The 20397-nt window shown below is 48.4% G+C and overlaps 1 protein-coding gene across 3 annotated transcripts in view; it reads right to left on the reverse strand.

Annotated features, from left to right (window-relative positions):
- XPC (XPC complex subunit, DNA damage recognition and repair factor) overlaps nucleotides 1-20397 on the reverse strand; it is a 286669-nt gene that overhangs the window by 230625 nt on the left and 35647 nt on the right. For 2 of the 3 annotated variants that reach the window (XM_066245206.1, XM_066245205.1), the window contains 7 exons: nucleotides 18488-18648; nucleotides 15065-15146; nucleotides 10328-10462; nucleotides 10078-10247; nucleotides 9434-9527; nucleotides 9151-9240; nucleotides 7159-8129 (listed from right to left, as the gene is read on the reverse strand). In XM_066245206.1, coding sequence (XP_066101303.1) covers nucleotides 7920-8129; nucleotides 9151-9240; nucleotides 9434-9527; nucleotides 10078-10247; nucleotides 10328-10462; nucleotides 15065-15146; nucleotides 18488-18648 — 942 coding nt within the window. In that variant the 3' untranslated portion in view covers nucleotides 7159-7919. Of the gene's footprint in view, nucleotides 1-7158; nucleotides 8130-9150; nucleotides 9241-9433; nucleotides 9528-10077; nucleotides 10248-10327; nucleotides 10463-15064; nucleotides 15147-18487; nucleotides 18649-20397 lie in introns of those variants that run through there. The other variant, XR_010727308.1, reaches the window with a different exon arrangement.

Consider the following 20397-nt stretch of genomic DNA (forward strand, 5'->3'; position numbering starts at 1 on the left):
ACAGAGTTTAATTTTTTTAAAAAGGGCAACACAATATTTCTAGCACTTAGAAGGCTTAAATAGCAAAGGCTACTTTGTTTTGGACAGACTTAAAGTGAATGACTCACATTCCACCCATCTTTAGAATGTGCCAGAAGAAAGACGACAGATGGAGCCAGTCTAATACAGTACAAAAGGCACCATTGGCTTTGAGTTGGCATAGACCTGAATAAGTCCCAGGTCTGCCAATGATTGGCTGTGTGATGTTGAGAAAATCAATGCTCTCTGAACCTCAGTTTCCTCATCTGTAAAATGGGGACAGTGCCATTCTACCATGTTTGCTTGAGGACTAACTGGGAAAAAGCCCATGAAATGCCAAACACAGATGACACATTAACTTTTCATTCTTTTTGCCTCCTGTTCTGAAGAAATGGAAATGGACTGCTGCTCATTGTCCACTCTGGAGTTAGCAATTTGAATAGTTCTTTTTACTTGTTACAAGATTTGAAGCCAGCCTGACTAGGCGGTGATGCAGTGGATAGAGCATTGGACTGGGATGAAGAGGACCCAGGTTCGAGACCCCGAGGTCGCCAGATTGAGCGCGAACTCATCTGGTTTGAGCAAAAAGCTCACCACTTGAACCCAAGGTCGCTGGCTCCAGCAAGGGGGTTACTTGGTCTGCTGAAGGCCCATGGTCAAGGCACATATGAGAAAGCAATCAATGAACAACTAAGGTGTTGCAATGCGCAATGAAAAACTAATGATTGATGCTTCTCATCTCTCTCTGTTCCTGTCTGTCCCTGTCTATCCCTTTCTCTCTCTGAAAAAAAAAGAAGAAAAAAAAAGATTTGAAGCCAGTGAATGATTAACTTTACAAAACCTATTCTTATATTTCTCAAAACCAAGATTTTATTTGACTTCCATAATACCTCTTAGGAGCCTGACCTGTGGTGGCGCAGTGGATAAAGCGTCGACCTGGAAATGCTGAGGTCGCCAGTTCGAAACCCTGGGCTTGCCTGGTCAAGGCACATATGGGAGTTGATGCTTCCTGCTCCTCCCCCCTTCTCTCTCTCTCTCTCCTCTCTCTCCCTCTTTCTCTCCTTTCTAAAATGAATAAACACACACACACACACACACAAAATACCTCTTAGGAGCTGACACCTGCCTGAAAAACATGTTATTTCTGCAGAGACAGGGTGATGCTCGATTGAATTCCCAGAAAACAAGTTACTTACATATGGGAGAGAAAGGGCTCTGGTGCAGGAAGTGTGAGGCTCTGCAGTTTCCATGGCAACCCCAGTTTGTTTTTCAACAGAGCCTTCCACCCAGGCTTTTCTGTATGAGTCACACCTCAAATGTTTTGTTTCCCTTGGATAAAGCTGATTCAAATTTTGTGTGTGTGTGTGTGTGTGTGACAGAGACAGAGACAGAGACAGAGGAACAAATAGGGACAGAGAGGAAGGGAGAGAGATGAGAAGCATCAATTCTTCATTGCGACACCTCCGTTGTTCATTGATTGCTTTCTCATATGTGCCTTGACTGGGGGGCTACAGCAGAATGAGCGACTCCTTGCTCAAGCCAGCGATCTTGGGCTCAAGCTGGTGAGCCTTCCTCAAACCAGATGAGCCTGTGCTCAAGCCAGTGACCTTGGGGTTTCAAACCTGGGCCCTCCACGTCCCAGTCCAATGCTCTATCCACCGCACCACCGCCTGGTCAGGTACTGATTTGAATTTCTAATGGCTCCTTTCAAAAATTATATATCTCCACTGACCTGTGGTGGTGAAGTAGATAAAGCATCGACCTGGAATGCTGAGGTGGTGAGTTCGAAACCCCAGGCTTGCCAGGTTGTTGGGCAAAAAGTGCATTAGGCTTACTCACTTGTACTTTGCCTGATTGGTGCTTGAGCATGGGGCAGCACCATGTGTGTATAGTCTATGTAAGGCTGCAGGTGCTTGCCCTCAGGGCAGCAGATTGTAGATTGCAGATTGCCTGCTGCCATTGGGAGGGGCCATTTTGCTATTGTTTGCCGGAGAAAGCTCCCCCCCATCTGATTTGCTAGGCAGTCTTGAGAGAAAGAGGGAAGCCGTTTTCCCTGCTTGCTTTCATGTCTGCCATTGCAAGGCTTGAATAAACAGAATAGCTCACCATCCTCCAGCTCCACAGTTCCTTTACTGTCTGCTCAAATCCAATGGGAATTTGCATGGCCATGGCACCCGGCCTCACATCTGGTGCAGCGAGCAGGGTTCAAATTAGATTGGTATGGAGCTGCCAACACCCTGGAAAGGGTGAGGAAGAGAAGTGGTTGTTGCTCTCCAGTGTATGGTTCCCCCTGGCTGTCCTTTCAGGGGTCATGGGCCGGGTGTTTTTTACAGCACTGCAAGAGGAAAGTAAGAGCTCTGTGTGAGAGGCTGCCCAAGGTTGAGAGCTCCAGGATGAGCACACTGAGCAGCAGCAATGGCATGAGCTGAAACGATCACTGGAGAAAGATCTGCAGGTCTAAGAACAGGTCAGGCTACAGGCCAAGAACCAGTGAAGGCTTGACCTGGAGCAAGTGCTGGAGAAGGAGGCTGACTGGGTTTGAGAGCTGCTGTGTGAGATGCAGGCTGAGCACCAACAGCACCTGGAACTGGAATGGTCTCTGGAGAATTACAGGTTTGCAAGTTGCAATTTGCCCTAGAAGCTGAATGTTGGCAGCAACAGCTGTTGGAGAAACAACTGTGGGTTCAAGAGCTTGAGTCTCAGCTTCAGGCTGAGAGCTGGCAGCCACTGGAGCCGAAATGGTCACTGAAGAAGGAGCATTCATGCCAGCAGAGTGGCTCTGAGCCAACAGAGCAGACATTTCCGACTCTTCGGAGAAGGCTCAGGCTGAAGCTGCCGTCCGCACACTCAGAGCCTGGCCAGTGGTTGCTCAGAAGGTAAAAACTCAGCAGCCAAGAATCCCTCAGGGGCAGCCACAGCCCCCTCCACAGGTAGTAGAGTGCTCTGTTGTCCATCCCTACACCCAGGCAGAAACCCACTGAGCCCCTGGCAGCCTGGTTGCTGTGGTTGAGGGAAACAGGGGTGAATGACATCATGCTCCTCAGAACAGAAAAGGAGAAAGTGGCCGCCACTACCACACACTCCTTCTTAGGGTAGCATCTTCAGAACTGCCACGGCAACCCAGGAAACCATACCCTATTAGAATGGGTGATGGCTGCCAGTCATACAGTCTAGCAGAATGCTGGAAACTTGCCAGGAGCAGTGAGTCGGTGGCAATGCTATAGTAACCTAGTAAAGGTCCTTTGGGAACTAGGTATGAAGAATGCTGCTTTCAACCCAAGATCCTGTGAGCCAGATGAGGAAGTGTTTGTGGCAGGGATGAGGGATCTTATTTTCTGCAATGCCCCATCAGCCCTTTTGGGGTCACTAGTGGCTATTTTGAGCCCCTATGTGGGCACTCATCAATGCAGTTACACAGATGGTAGTGTAGTAAAGTACCAAAAAGCTGCAAAATTAATATTGATATTTTAGGAGGAAAGGTCATGCTTTCTGGTCCCGTCCTTACTTTGGGGAGGGGAGGGAGAATGTACAAGTTTCTGGCTTGCAAGGACAATGGGTCATTTAGTTTTAACTATAGAGTAAAGGTCATCTAAGGAACTTCTTTTCTTTTACAATAAGAGACAGAATTTACATACCACCCTACATTGATTTTGGTTCTTTCTTCATTCCTGGAATCCTGAGAATAACATACCTCTAGGCAAAGGAGGGGAGATAGACACTGAAAGATTTGTTAATATCTTCGTGTTACCTTGAAAGTTTTAACGTTTCTATGGATTCCCTAAACAAATGTTATAAGCTTGTACCATGATGTCATGCTCCTCCCACTCTGTATGTGATCAAGGGTATATAACCAGCCTCTGAGATGTATTTGGCGTGCACGATTTGGGTCTGCAATGCCCTGTGTTAGTCAATGCAGCCAGGATATTAAATAAATCTCCTTTAATAAAACCCTTCAAAATTCATCTAGACTTGGTGTCTCTACGTAAACCCATGGAATTGAGGTACAGGTACTTTACAACAGTAGCAGGTTTGGGGGATCTGGGGCCAGCATGGGATTGTAAGGCTGTGTGGGCTGCTGCCTGTGTTGCCCCCCCCCCCCCAACTAACAAGAGAAACAAGCCTGTAAATCGGGTTGTCAACCTTTTTATACCTACCGCCCACTTTTGTATCACTGTTAGTAGTAAAATTTTCTAACCGCCCACCGGTTCCACAGTAATGGTGATTTATAAAGTAGGGAAGTAACTTTACTTTATAAAATTTATAAAGCAGAGTTACAGCAAGTTAAAGCATATAATAATAACTACTTACCAAGTACCTTATGTCAGATTTTCGCTGTTTGGCAGAATAAATCTTTATAAAACAACTTACTATAGTTAAATCTATCTTTTTATTTATACTTTGGTTGCTCCACTATCGCCCACCATGAAAGCTGGAATGCCCACTAGTGGGTGGTAGGGACCAGGTTGTGCTGTAAAGGCTACCTGAACACAGATGTGGGTAGATTCGATTGAGGTTGGGGCAGATAGGGAGAAACTGGATGGCAAGTCTAATAAAGTTCTTTTGGAGCTTTGGCAGCAGCTTAAATCAGAACAGAGGTTCCAGCTGCCGAGACAAAAGGCCCCGGCAGCTACCAGTAAAGTTGTTGGTGCACAGGCAGCACAAGGTTACTTGGAGACAGCTGTGGGAGAGGAGAATCCTCCCCACGACCCATTGTTCCTGTCTGAATAGGGAGATGGCTGAGATTGCCTAACAGGTATGGGCAGCAAGGCCTGAAGCCCCATGTGAAATTGACAACCCACTGGTCACTTTCTTTTTTTTTTTTAATGTATTTTTCTGAAGCTGGAAATGGGGAGGCAGTCAGACTCCCACATGCGCCTGACCGGGATCCACCCGGCATGCCCACCAGAGGGCGATGCTCTGCCCATCTGGGGCGTTGCTCTGCTGCAACCAGAGTCATTCTAGCACCTGAGGCAGAGGCCATAGAGCCATCCCCAGTGCCCGGGGCCAACTTTGCTCCAATGGAGCCTTGGCTGCAGGAGGGAAAGAGTCAGAGAGGAAGGAGAGGGGGAGGGGTGGAGAAGCAGGTGGGCACTTCTCCTGTGTGCCCTGGCCGGAAGTCGAACCCGGGACTCCCGCCCGCCAGGCCGACGCTCTACCACTGAGCCAACCGGCCAGGGCCCATTGGTCACTTTCTAATGTGCAGCAGTTGTTGGCATTAGGTGTTTTTTTTTTTTCAGCAACAGATAAGAAAACTATCAAGGGGGCACAGGCCTTGAATGTATTTGGCCCCGCCAGGCCCTGTAAGCGTGCTGAGGGGTTTGGATGGGGCTTGTGGCAACAGAGCGCTATGGCAAGGCACTGAGGTCCGTTAATAGAGCTGAATGCCTAGTCTCCTGTAATGAACCTTTTTTTTTTTTTTTTTTTTTTTTTTTTGTATTTTTCTGAAGCTAGAAACGAAGACAGTCAGACTCCTGCATGCGCCCGACTGGGATCCACCCGGCACGCCCACCAGGGGTGACGCTCTGCCCACCAGGGGGCGATGCTCTGCCCCTCCGGGGCAGCGCTCTGCCGCGACCAGAGCCACTCTGGCGCCTGGGGCAGAGGCCAAGGAGCCATCCCCAGCGCCCGGGCCATCTTTGCTCCAATGGAGCCTTGGCTGCGGGAGGGGAAGAGAGACAGAGATGAAAGAGGGGGGGGTGGAGAAGCAAATGGGCGCTTCCTCTATGTGCCCTGGCCGGGAATCGAACCCGGGTCCCCCGCACGCCAGGCCGACGCTCTACCGCTGAGCCAACCCGCCAGGGCCTCCTGTAAATGAACCTTTACCTTGGTGATTTGCACAGTTGGGTTGTCTATCATGGGCTCATCACTGTGCAGTGAAATGGATTCTTGGACTGCAACCAGAGGGGGGGCACTCACTCTCTTGTTGGGTGGACATGCCGCTTTTGGACAGTATGAGACCCCGATGAGGGGGGGAGGCAATTCCGGTGGAGGCGCTTCTGCACGGGGAAGCTGCTCTCATCCAGTTGCGGAGACACAGCAAGGACACATTATGGTTTCCATGGACACAGCCAAGGACTATTCAGACCCTCCCCCCTACCATGGGTTAAGGGACTAGATGGGCCTCCAGTTAGTGCCTTGGGCAGAGTGCTCAGGGAGACATTATGAAGGGCACCTTTGTAATTATTGTCTAACTTGTGCTGTTGCTGTAGTCTGTTTATGTAATGTACCTCACTCCTTGCACAAGGACCATTGCGGAAGATACCTGTCGTGTAGACTGTGAAGTAAGCAACCCTAAAGGGGTGGAATGTTGGGCAAACAAGTATGTTAGGCGTGCTCGCTTGTACTTTGCCTGATTGGTGCATGAGCACGGGGCAGCACCATGTGTGTATAATCTATGTAAGGTGCTTGCCCTCAGGGCCGCAGACTAGGTTGCGGATTGCCTGCCACCATTGGGAGGGGCCATTTTTGCTATAGTTTGCAGACGGAGTTTTTTTCCCCCAGTCTGTTTTGCTAGGCAGTCCTGAGACAAGGAAGCGGTTTTGCCTGCCTGCTTGCTTGTCCGCTGTTGCAGGACTGATAAACAGAATGGCTCACCATCCTCCAGCTCCAATGTTCCTTTACTGACTGCCTGAATCCAATGGGAACCTGCTTGGCCAAGACCACGGCCACTGGGCCTTACATGGGTCAAGGAACATATGAGAAGCAACTACTGTATATACTTATGAGCTGATGCTTCCCACTTTTCCTCCCTGTTTTCTCTAAAATCAATAAAAATCTTTTAAAATTGATTTTTAGAGAGAGGAGAGAGAAAAAGGGGGGCAGAGAAGCAGGAAGCATCAACTCATAGTTGCTTCTCGCATATGTTTGACTGGGCAAGCTCGGAGTTTCGAACCAAAGACGTCAGCACTCAGCACTCCAGGTTGACGCTTTATCCACTGTTGTCACCACAGGTCAGGCAATAAATAAAATCTTTAAAAAATATATCTCCTTGATTAAAACTTAAAGAGAAAAAACAATTCCACATGTGTAGTAAATTCCGAGCCTACATGAAAACAAAATCTTATCTTTAGTCTCTATGTGCACAAATCTGTCATTATAAAATCTTCAAGAAAATGCAGAGCTGAGTCTTTTTAAATAAATGCTTTATTTTTTTCTCAAAATGTTATGTAATTTCTCTTGAATATCTACAGTGCAAAGAACTTTATAAAATTTATCCTATAATGAATACATTCAAATTTAACACTGATCTACTTTTACTAATATTTCTTTAATTCTGAGTTCGTGTTTTCCCTTTTTGTTCTTCCTGATTTTGGCCCTTTATTCTAGTCTTCTGCCATGATGAAATGTAACTTTGCAAAGTAGATCCCAACAATACCATGATCTGAGATGACCTGTACTCCCCACACTAGAAAGAAGCAGCTGACAGTATTAGTAAACCCGATGGAGGGGAAATACGGGGCCTGCAAGCAGGCCCGAAGTCCATAAGAGAGGCGAAAACAAGTGTCTGCCAGACGAAGAAAGGACTGGTGTATTCCTAATACATCATCATCTGAAAACTTCCCAGTGGTTTCTATAAAAAAAAAATTTGGCTCATGCTTCCAAAGATGGGAAGACCCAGGTCTAGGTGCACGAGGGTCTCCAGGGAAGTGTTCTGTGGCTCAAGGCATAGGGTGTGGGAGCAAAGAGCTCTGAAGGCCCTATGCTGAGTGACTGACAACGACGAGGGCCAGATCAGACCTGCAGCACCACCACCTCAATCTGACCCTCTGTCCCCTGGCTCCTTGTCTGCAACAAATGCTGGTTGTATGCCTTCTCAGGGCACCACCTCAGGGCCTGGGCTACCCTGCAGCAAGCAGGTACAGGCCCTCAGGGCAGAGCCTATCATGAAGTGGCCACTCACATCACAGCCTCTCAAATGGGAACAGGTGGGAAGCCGCCGCCTTCTCTCTCCTGGTTTTCTTAGGGCCCTTCGGCTTCTGCTTTTCTTCAGCCTCTCGGTTTTGAGGCCAGGAAGCAGCAAGGATCCTGGCCGCTTCTGCTTGAGAGCTGGTTCCTTCCTCTTCATCAGAAGAGAGTCCACCTCCTGCTGCGAGGGGAGCTACTACCTCACTCTGGAGAGGTGGGGACAGTGGAGGGGAAACACAGGCCACACGTCAGTGACCAGCTAGATATGGGGAAGCACCATCTCAAGGCAGTAAAGCTCTCAACAGCCTGCCTGGAGCTGGGAGGCTCTGGGAGGACAAGGGCACTGCGTGAAGCCCAGGGAAAAGTAAGGCCCATCTTCCTGTGTCTTTCTCAGACTAGGGACCCATCCAAGCAAGTACACTGTACTGGTAAGTTACAAACTAAGAGAATGCCAAGGTGTGTAGGCAGAAAACTACTCTCAAGGAGTAGAAAATCAAATCTATGAGATCACTGTGACCAGTGCTTTGCATGGATTACTTTATCTCTGAACAGAAGTGCCCTGTGCTCTGAGGAGGCATGCCCCAAGCCTGGGCCGGCTGGGGCAGGGCACTAGGTGCAGGGGGCGAAAGCACAGTGGTGGGAAGGAACTGGTCAGACACGAAGCCAGATGAAGGGGTCACTGAAGGGATTTAAGGGAGGAGCATGACAAGAATATTTTTTAAAGGCAAACAGGCTGCATATGGGGTTGGAGAGGCATGGTCACAGCTGCTCCCAGAGCATGTTTTCGCTGTCTCTGGGGCCTGCATGTCAAATTCCTACCTGTATCCATAGGCTGGCCTGCCAAGTGGCAGGTGCAGTGAGGGTATTCTTGGCCTGAGGGATGACTGCAGGCACTGGGAGCCCACAGAGCTAAGAGTGGTGGGTCAAACACAGATAAGACCATGTCTTTTCCTGTATGGGTTTAGCATTAGAGCAGGCACCTATCACTTGGGCAGACAGGAGCAGAAAAGGGGATGATGGGGCAAGGCCAGGCCAGAAGAGGCAGCTGAGGCTGACTCCAGGGACACCTTCCCCATCTAGGTGAGGACACAGGGTCTGGGAGACACATATCTGTGGCACTCATAACATAAAACTGACCAATCTATGATTTCATGTCTGAGCAGAATGTGGGCCAGTGAGTTCTCAGCACTTCGCAGGCTGTCTTCTTTACAAAGGACCCATACTGACCTTGGTCCCATAGCGACGCTTCAGCCTCTCCCTGATGAGCAGCCCTTTAACCAGCAGCTTCCAGTTCCCTAGAGCCCGCTTCTCTCTTTTCTGCAGCAAAAATGAAACAGGTAGCCATAAAATGTTAAGTACTGCGCTTTTCAGGAAAAATAACAGGATGGTAACTGTGAACATTACATGTGTATTTCCTTAGGGCACCTGCCTGCCCTGTGTGCTTGCTTCCCCTGCCACTCTGCCTCCCACCTCAAGCCCCACCCAGGCCAGCCCGGGGCAGGCTGCTCACCTCCTGCTCCTTCTTTTCAATAAGTGCCTGCTCATTTTCCCAGGCGGCCAGAAGCACGTCTTTGTATTCCTCGCAGACTATGTACCCATCAGTTCTGTGGGATGCAACATGGGTGGTCTTCCTTGAGCCTGATTGCTACTCTGGCCTCTCCTCCCGTTGGGAAGGACAGCAGGCCACTGCTAAGCACTGAGGGATCTCCTGGATCAGCTGGTCTGCAATTCTGGTCAAAGCTGCTAACAGACACCACTCGTGCAGAAGAAAAGCCTGTGGACTCTGACACTGCTTCTTCCCCAGGCCCAGCCTAAGAGCTGGGATGAGAGCCCCCACTGCATACAGGACAGAGGTCACCAACCAGGAAGGATGCTGATCCCACTAGGTCACCTGTGACCAACCCCAGAAAACAGTGTTTTAATCTAACATTATTAGGATGCTGGTTTCACTGCCTCTGGATAGAAGCCAGAGTAAAAGTGTCCAAGTGGAAAAGTAAAATATAAAGGGTTAAGGCTAATTTTATAAATTCAGTTAAACTTGGAAAATAAGAGCTGCTGGGCTTCAACCCCCACAAACCCCATATTAATTTCCCACCCCCTTCACTGGGACCTCCCACCCCTCCTTCCAGCATCCATGGAAGGCCCCTGACGTACACTGGATGGGAGTAGCCTTTATGGAAATCGAAGCCGGTGATGGCCTGGACACAGTCGATGCCCAGCTTACGAGCCACGCGGTGCAGGTTGGGCAGATTCAGCTGGACACAGCCTACAGGCATCATGCTGGGCAAGAAGAGGTACACGTTCCCAAATTCATTCCGGGGGACCTGCAGAGGGTGGCATGCCAAGTCTGACCAGGTGCAGAATGAAGCGGCCTGGTCCTGACCCCACTGAGTGCTGCCCTTACCTTGCCGTCCACAGCTACAGGTGGCTGGTACTCCTCTGTCTGCCACTTGCCAAATAGGCCCAGGTCATTTTGGTCCTGCAGCTGGGGTTCAGCAAGGCGGGCTCTCCGGATCCGGTTGGAATAGCCTTTCACCATCTACACCAGAGGGAACAGCCAGTTTACAACAAAGGCTACCACTTCCTCAGTGCTTACTGTATAGTAGGCACTGTGCTCAGGGCTTTGCACCTGTTACAAAACAAACAACAAACAAACCTGAGATGGGTGTGCTATTACCCAGTACTATTACCGCTAGTACCACCAGCTAACATCTTAGAGTGCTCACTGTCTAGGCACTGTTCTCAATGTCCTATATGTATCAATATTTACTATTTTCAGACTGCAATTGATCATGGGTAACTGAAACAGCAGAAAGCAAAGCCACCGATAAGGGGGGATTACTATATTTTGTCCTATACTTTCATCACTGACAGGGAAATTGGAACTCAGAAATGATGTCACTTAAGATCCCATGGCCGGGTAAGTGACTGAGCTAGGATTTAGCCCCAGAAAACTAACGGTGCCATGTACCCTGGTAGGCACTGGCAGTTTGGAATGACAAGCACGCTCCCCTACAGATGTCTAGTGGCCAACACCAAAATTTTCACTGGAAAGTGAAAGGGTGAAAGGAGTGGAGACCTGACCAGAAGGAAAGGTTGTGTAACTTCTGTAAGGAGTGAGCTAAGGATTGGCTCCTGGGCCTGGCTCACCTCTAGGGCAGGGGTTGGCAAACCTTTTCTGTTCATATACGGCTTCTGTTGCATAGTCTTTATTCCTGTCTTTTTACAATTGATAAAAAAAACATAAAAGCCATCCTGAGAGTAATGGCTCCACCAAAACAGGACCCAGGCTGGATGTGATCTGTGAGCTATAGACTGCTGATTGCTATTCTAGTGGTTGTTTCTGCCATGGTCTCTGGACACACCACCTGTCACCCTGTGGAGACAGTCCCTTTCTTTTTTACCCCTTCTTTTCCAAGCAAGAGGAGGGTAGACAGGCTCCTTGCACGCACCCCGACAGAGATCCACCCAGCAATCCCCATCTGGGGCCGATGCCCTGCCCATCTGGGTCATACTCGCAACTGAGCTACTGTTTTAGCACCTGAGGTAGAAGCTCCATGGAGCCATCCTCGGTGTCCAGGGCTGATATGCTTGAACCAATAGAGCCATGACTGTGGGAGTAGAAGAGAGGGAGAGGGAGGGGGGAGGGGTGGAGAAGTAAACGGTCACTTATCCTGTGTGCCCTGACTGGGAATCGAACCTGGGACATCCACATGCCGGGCCGACACTCTCCCACTGAGTCAACCGGCCAGGGCCAACAGTCCCTTTCTGAGGAAGCCATTCATCAGTGCTATTGAGATGCAATGAGCATCTGTTACAGACCACACCATGACACCAGTCATTAGGGGCAGGGAAGGAGCAGTCCTTGTTCTTAAGCAGCACAGGATCCTGTGGGGAGAAGACTACAATTCACTGTGAAGAGTACAGGGTGGAATGGAGCCCAGAGGCAGGATCCCTTGCCCATCCCTGAGGGAGATGTTAAGACAGGCTGTTCAGAATGGACCCCATTTCTGCTAAGTCTGAAAGGACAAAAAAGGGATTGGTCAAGTGAAAAGGGCTGGAGAGAATGGGACCACGAGTATCTGGAGACTGTGGAAGCCACCTGGCACGTAGGAGGAAATGTGGCCGGAGAGGACACGGGCACCAGAGTACCACAGGTTGTGTGCCATATGAAAGACGCAGAACTCTAGGTGGGGAGAAGGTGGGCTACCCAGGAGGTGTCACATGTGACTCTGTATTTCAGAAAGACCCCTGTGATAGTGGTACTGAAAATGAACTGAAGCGTAAAGGTGACTGTGATTCAAACAAGATAAAGCAGAAGTTGGAACTGGAATAGTAGGTGGATCTGAGATTTGAGATAATGCTAGAGCTGTGCTAATATGATAGCCACCAGACATCTGAAAAATGCCTAGTTGAAGCTGAGACATATTGGAAGTAAAATACTGGATTTTGAAGCCTTAATAAGAAAACAAAAAAAGTAAAATATCTCATTAACATTCCAAAATATTACATACTGAAATGACAGTATTTCAAATACATTTGAAAGTATTTAAGGCCCTGGCCAGTTGGCTCAGTGGTAGAGCATCGGCCTGGCGTGTAGATGTCCCAGGTTTGATTCTCGGTCGGTCAGGGCACACAGAAGAAGCAACCATCTGCTCTTCCGCCCCTCTCTCTCCCTCTCCTCTCTCTCTCCCGCAGCCATGGCTTGATTGGTTCTTGGTTCAAGCACACCTGCCTAGCTGCTGAGGATGGCTCTATGAGCTCTGCCTCAGGTGCTAAAAATAGTTCAGTTGCCTAGCAACAGAGCAATGCTCTCGATGGGCAGAGCATTGTCCCACTGGAGGCATGCTGGGTGGATCCTGGTCAGGGCGCATATGGAAGTCTGTCTCTCTGCCTCCCCTGCTCTCACTTAATTAAAAAGAAAAAATTTAAGTATGTTAAAATTCTACCTGTTTCGCCTGACCAGGCAGTGGCTCAGTGGGTAGAGTGTCAGACTGGGATGCGGAGGACCCAGGTTCAAGACCTCGAGGTCGCCAGCTTGAGCACAGGCTCATCTGGTTTGAGCAAAGCTCACCAGCTTGGACCCAAGGTTGCAGGCTCGAGCAAGGGGTTACTCGGTCTGCTGTAGCCCCATAGTCAAGAGCGCAATCAATGAACATCTAAGGTGTCGCAATGAAAAACTAATGATTGATGCTTTTTTTTTTTTTTGACAGAGAGAGAGAGTTAAAGAGAGGGATAGACAGGGACAGACAGACAGGAACGGAGAGATGAGAAGCATCAATCATTAGTTTTTCGTTGCGCGTTGCAACACCTTAGTTGTTCATTGATTGCTTTCTCATATGTGCCTTGACCGCCGGTCTTCAGCAGACCGAGTAACCCCTTGCTTGAGCCAGCAACCTTGGGCTCAAGCTGGTGAGCTTTTGCTCAAACCAGATGAGCCCGCGCTCAAGCTAGCGACCTCAGGGTCTTGAACCTGGGTCTTCCGCATTCCAGTTCGACACTTTACCCACTGCGTCGCCGCCTGGTCAGGCTGATTGATGCTTCTCATCTCTCTCCGTTCCTGTCTATATGTCCCTATCTATCCCTTTCTCTCTGTCTCTGTAAAAAAAAAAAAAAAATTAATTTTGTTTGTTTTTTTAGAGAGAAAGAGAGAGAGTCAGAGAGAGGGATAGATAGGGACAGACAGACAGGAACGGAGAGAGATGAGAAGCATCAATCATCAGTTTTTCATTGCGACACTTTAGTTGTTCATTGATTGCTTTCTCATAAGTGCCTTGACTGCGGGCCTTCAGCAGACCGAGTAACCTCTTGCTTGAGCCAGCGACCTTGGGTTCAAGCTGGTGAGCTTTTGCTCAAACCAGATGAGCCCGCGTTCAAGCTAGCGACCTCGGGGTCTCAAACCTGGGTCTTCCACATCCCACTGCGCCACCGCCTGGTCAGGCATTTTAAGTTTTTAATGTGGCTACTAAATAATTTAAATCTGTGCTCACCTTGCATTTCAATCAGATAGTACCATTCCAGAATGAAGAGACTGGTTATTTGAGAAGGAGCATAGAAAAGAAAGGTGAGGGTCTGTGGGGAACCCAGAGGTCCTCCAGGTCCAAGTAGGCAGCATAAGCATTCAAGCCTGTGTTTGGCAGTGACCTGCTCCCAATGCCTGAAGCCCCTTCCCACCAAACTGAGGCCTCTCCACTCCCCGCCCTAATTCCCCAGTTAACCTCACAGAGTCCCAAAGGGCTCCTTTTGGGATCTGACAAAGAAGAGCAAATGTGTCTCTGTGATCAGCCACTGTCTTCCCCTAGTGCAGTGGTTGGCAAACTCATTAGTCAACAGAGCCAAATATCAACAGTACAACGATTGAAATTTCTTTTGAGAGCCAAATTTTTTAAACTTAAACTATATAGGTAGGTACATTCCTTATCGAGGTAGTGCCCACACGTGGTATTTTGTGGAAGAGCCACACTCAAGGGGTCAAAGAGCCACAAGTGGCGCGCGAGCCGCAGTTTGCTGACCAGGGCCCTAGTTGAACAGGGCCATGTGTCCTGTGACAAGCCTTTGTGGTATGGTGCTGAATTCATATTTCTTGTGGCAGCACAGTGGGAGGTAATTAACATTGGGGTAGAGGCAGGGCCTGGGATTGCTGTCTTGGGTGCTGCCATTTTCCAAGCTGTAAGGCCTTGGACAAGTAATTTCTTCTTTCTGAGCTCCCATTTTCTCATACATAAAATGGGAACCATAATGCTAACTCCTACACCTGCTGAGACTCAGTAGAGAATGTATACATGCAAAATGCGTGGTAAGTCACCCAGTGGAAGGACACTGAGGATTGGTGAATGTTGCCCTGTTCAAACAACTCTGTAACACAGTTCTGATCTACACAGCCTTTGAGCACACATCAAGAGTCTGAGATCTTTTTAAAAATTTTATTAGATTTCTTACATGCTCTGGAGGAGCCATCTCTTACCATTTCCAAAAGTTAGACATCATTTAAATGCTTTTCTCCTCTAATCCTTCTCAAGCCAGAAAAGTCAAACCTGGGTTCCTATCCTGGACATATATTCAGCATCCCTTAGTGGCCCACTCTTCCGTCCTCGGTCCTGAGCCACCCCACTGCCCTCAGGGCATGCCCAGCTCAGGTTACCTTGTAAGGCACTTCGCCAAGCCTCACCACTCTTCCTTGTTTCAGCCACGTGTCCTTGGAGTGCAGGACATGCACGCAATCTCTACCGAAACCAACAGAGGGAGACAAAGGACAAATTCAGTTCACACCCTGCCAGATGGAACACAGAATGGAGCAGAACCCTGAGGACCCAGGTGCTCATATGACCTCCCAGAAGGGAGAATGCAGCCATGATACTCTTCTCAGGCTCTGCCTCATGCCTTGGAGCAGGCTCTGCTCCTGCGGAACTTGGGCTTCCTGTCTTTGTGGCTGTTTGAGTCACTTCCAAACCCTAACCTAAATGGAGTTATTGTGTCTGTCTTAGGCTCCATGCCATATGCTCACCTCTCCTCCCACAGTGAGCCCCTTTGCTGCCATTGGGGGAAAGGAAGAAGTCACAGCAGTGCAGGCACATTTCTTCACTACCAAGCAAGTGCCCGCCGGGGTGTGGTCTGCTGCTAAATACCATGGGGTGAGGGCAGAATATCGAGAGAAGGGGTGGCGAACCCAAAAGAAGACCACATGGAAATAATAATTACGTTAGTAAATTACCATGAAATTAAGACTCATGCACACGGAATGGTCAAATAATTCCTGGCAGCCTGTGATTATGGGGAGAAATCTCCTGGTGTCACTCTCCTTCTAGAGCTAAGAGCTATACTCCAGCCCTACAATTCTACTTTCCAGCAAGTTTCAACTGCTTTCCTCGCTGAGCCTTCTGTAACAGGGCATGCCCACCTTTTTGTTAGTTTGTAGCCCTAAACTCTATCCAGAGGGCAGGGCTCCACTGAGCATGGACACTAAATTTCCTTCTAGTACAGAAGTTGGGCTCTTCACCTACCTGCCAGTCTGAGGTTGGTGTCCAGTGCAGTACAGTGGCCATGAGGGAACCCGCCTCTGTGCCACCTCCTAGTGCAGTGACCATGTACAAGTCACCTTTCCTTCCTAAGCCGCAGAGCCCTCCTCTACAATCAGGGATAATGCGCTCTCTCCTTTCTGCCTCACACGGTTGCTGGAAGGCCCAGACTCTTCCTAGGTGCTGGAGCAGTACTTCTCTGTCCACAGCCCCCGACAGCTGAGAGCTCCGGCCACACTCCCACTGAAGACTGCACATTTGATTGCCCAAGAGCATTATGTCATGGCCATGGCCTTCAGGTAGGACTGGCGATCCTCAAAGAAAGCAGCAGAGAAGTGGGTACACACTTCTTAGAGTAAATCTCAACTGCTAATCACTTCACACCAATTAGGATGGCTATTATCAGAAAAGCCGAGAACAAGTGTTGGTTAAGAATGTAGAGAAATCAAAACCCTTGTGCTCTGCTTGTAGAAAGGTAAAATGGTGCGGCTGCTGTCGACAGTAGTACATCAGCTCTACAAAAAGTTCAATGTCGAATTACCATGTGATCCAGAAGTTCCACTTCTGGGGCATATACCCCCAAGAACTGGAAGCAGGGTCCAAAGAGATTTATACTCCCATGTTCATGGCCACATTATTCACAACAGCCAAAAGGAAAAGCAGTACAAGTGCCCATCCATGGATGCCAATCACAAAAGGACAAATACTGTATGAGTCCACTTAGATGAGGTCTCTATGAGAGTCAAATTCACATGAAGTAGATGGTGTTTGCCCAGGGATGAGGAGGGGGTTTTGGAGAATCAGTGTTTAACAGACAGAGTTTCAGTTGGGGAAGATGAAAAAGTTCTGGAGATGATAGGGGTTGATAGTAGCTCAACAATGTCAATGTACTTAATGATACTCAACTGTATACTTAAAAATCATTAAATAATAAATTTCGTTATGTATATTCTACATTAAAAAGCAATGTTCACTTCTAATGCTTTCTATGACTGACATGATCCCTGTGAGCCATACTGAAACTCTTCCCACCAGACTTTGTTTCCCAACCACTTGAGGAAGCCTGTGCCACCTTCTCTACCAAGGCGGTGTGGGCTCTAGAAGCTAAGAATGTGGGTAGGTGAGGCACCCGACCAGGCATGACACTTCCTGACATAAACCAGGAAGCTCCAACATGGACCCTTCCTACAGGATGCTCTGCCAGTCTAGTCTATTGCTCTGTTGCTTGGTAACTGAGCTATTTTAGCGCCTGAGGTGAGGCCATGGAGCCATCCTCAGTACCAGGGGCCAACTTAGCTCAAACCATTTGAGCTATGGCTGTAGGAGGGGCAGGGAGGAAGAGAGGAAGAGAGGGGGGCAGAGGGAGAGAGGGGGAAAGAGGGAAAGGGAGAGAGAGAGAAAGAGAGAGAGAAGAGGGAAGGGTGGAGAAGCAGATGGGCACTTCTCCTGTGTGCTCTGAATGGGAATTGAACCCAGGACTTCCACACGCTGGGCCGATGCTCTACCACTGAGCCAATCAGCCAGGGCTCTACCCATTTCTTGGCAACAAATTCTATTTTTTGATCTTGTATTTCAATGTATCACCACAATCCATTTCCAGAACTTTTTATCTTCCCAAACAGAAGCTCTGTATACATTAAAACATCCACTTTAATTTTTATTAACAAATCCTTTAAAAAAAAACAACTTTTATTTAAGATATTGCCATACTGCTTCTTTTTTTCTTTTTTAAAGATTTTATTAATTCATTTTAGAGAGAAGGGGGGGGGAGAGCAGAAAGCATCAATTCCCATGTGCCTTGACCAGGCAAGGCCTGGGTTTTGAACTGGTGACCTCAGCGTACCAGGTCAAGGCTTTATCCACTGTACTATCACAGGTCAGGCTCTTCAAAAAAAAAAAAATGTTTTTAAGCCCTGGCCGGTTGGCTCAGCGGTAGAGCACTGGCCTGGTGTGTGGAAGTCCCAGGTTCAATTACTGGCCAGGGCACATATGAGAAGCGCCCATCTGCTTCTCCACCTTTCTTCCTCTCCCTTCTCTCTCTCTCTCTTCCCCTCCTGCAGCCAAAGCTCCATTGGAGCAAAGTTGGCTTGGGTGCTGAGGATGGCTACAGAGCCTCCGCCTCAGGCACTACAATTGCTCCAATTGCCTCCTAATGAGCATGCCGGGTGGATCCTGGTCGGAGGCATGTGGGAGTCTGCCTGTCTGCCCCCTTGCTTCTCACTTCAGAAAAATACAAAAAAAAATTAAAAAAATTAAAAAATTATATTTGGAAAGTGTGTTTATATGGCTCTATATTAACATTACTTGTCCTACTTTACATTTTTCCCCTTTAACTTCCCTCCCCCACTTATCATTCAGTCCTTGCTATTTTATTTTCCAAGCTTTAATCTTTTCTACATATCCCCCCCACAATACTACACACAAACACTGTAAAGCACATCCCATTGGACAAATGAGATGAATGACATCACCAGTCCCTTGCCCTAGAAGAAGGGTGATAATCGCATGGCCATCAGGAAGCTCACCAGGCCCCAGGCCGCCTCCTATACCTGGAGTAGACAGCTTCTCCACGACAGTACCCAATGATCGCAGCTGTCTCAGGATAGATGGCCTCATATTTCAGGAGATGCCTCTTCAGGGCATACAGAGGATGGTTCTTATATGTGCCAATGACAGTGGGCAAAGGCTGGTCCAGGTGCTTTGCCTGAAACTGCAAAGGCCAGAGAAACAATGTTGAGCATGTGGTTTAGAAGTGGGGTTTGAGGTGGGTAATCCTCAGATTAACTTGATCTGATAACACTGTGGAGCAGAGGTTTCAGGAGCACCCATGACAGTAACATTGTCTTTATAGCTTTGGTGTTAAGTAGATTTCAGATAAATCAAAAGCTGTGAAAAATCAAGTAATTCTGTGGCTTGTGGCAACACTGCAGTCATCTAACCTATTCCTTAGCCAGCCCTAGCAGATGAATGTCCACTCTTTTAAGGAGCTTCAAGGAAGAAAGCAGTTTTCTTCAGGAAAGAGGTCTTATCTCAAAGGGACATCACTATTCTGCAATGTGAGTTTCCTTGACTGCTCTTCAGGAAACCAAAAGGAGCTGTTCATACCTTATGACTTTTCTCATTCCACTATAATTTTTTTTTTTTATTTTATTTTATTTTATTTTATTTTTTTTTCATTTTTCTGAAGCTGGAAACAGGGAGAGACAGTCAGACAGACTCCCGCATGCGCCCGACCGGGATCCACCCGGCACGCCCACCAGGGGCGGTGCTCTGCCCCCCAGGGGGCGATGCTCTGCCCATCCTGGGCGTCGCCATATTGCGACCAGAGCCACTCTAGCGCCTGAGGCAGAGGCCACAGAGCCATGCCCAGCGCCCGGGCCATCTCTGCTCCAGTGGAGCCTTGGCTGCGGGAGGGGAAGAGAGAGACAGAGAGGAAAGCACGGCGGAGGGGTGGAGAAGCAAATGGGCGCTTCTCCTGTGTGCCCTGGCCGGGAATCGAACCCGGGTCCTCCGCACGCTAGGCCGACGCTCTACCGCTGAGCCAACCGGCCAGGGCCAATTTTTTTTTTTTTTTAGAGAGAGGGACAGTCAGAGGCAGACAGACAGGAAGGGAGAGAGATGAGAAGCCTCAATTTTTTGTTGTGGCATCTTAACTGTTTCATTGATTGCTTTCTCAAGTGGGCCTTGACCAGGGGGCTGCAGCTGAGCCAGTGACCTTGGGCTTCAAGCCAGCAACCCTGCACTCAAGCCAGCGACTTTGGGGTTTTGAACCTGGGTCCTCTGTGTCCCAGGGCAACACTCTATCCACTGCACCACTGCCTGGTCAGGCTCAGTCCACTATAATTAATGTATGTTCCCTTAGCATGTCTTTAAGAAATCTGATTTTACCATGGACAAGTCCACTGCTGTAATTCACATCCTAAGCTGTCTCTTAGAAGCTCTTGAAAAACTCCCACTATGTTAGTAAGGACTGGCAATGTGGTATAGCCAGAAGTGGGATAGACTCTCCATGTGGTTAGCTGCCAATACAAAGACTTTAGTTAGGTTAGTCACAATACCATCTGCACAAGTCCCATTTACTCTGCCATTTTTCAGTAAAATGAACCAGGAATACCCTCAAAGGAAACTCTCAATGCAGGATAAACTGCACTTTTACAGAGAATGCTATATATAAACCTGTGCTTCACCCATCCTGGTGAACTGGAAATAATTCTTTGGCAAATCTGGTTCCTGGGTGCAAATGCAGAGCTCCGCCCAACACAACTGCTATGCACAAACAGCTCAGGCCCTCCTCCTAAAACCAAGTGACACGCTATGTTGTTTTAGTTTCAAAGTCAGCTTCCCAGTATGCCTTATGCCTTCTCAGCAGACTGTAGGTAGGTAGTCCTCATCCTGAGTCCCTTCCTTTCCAGATGAGTGGATGGTTGGTTATGTATGTTTGTGTGTGTACAATCAGAAA

This window comes from Saccopteryx bilineata, chromosome 10 (genome assembly GCF_036850765.1).
Source record: "Saccopteryx bilineata isolate mSacBil1 chromosome 10, mSacBil1_pri_phased_curated, whole genome shotgun sequence".
Classification (NCBI taxonomy): domain Eukaryota; kingdom Metazoa; phylum Chordata; class Mammalia; order Chiroptera; family Emballonuridae; genus Saccopteryx; species Saccopteryx bilineata.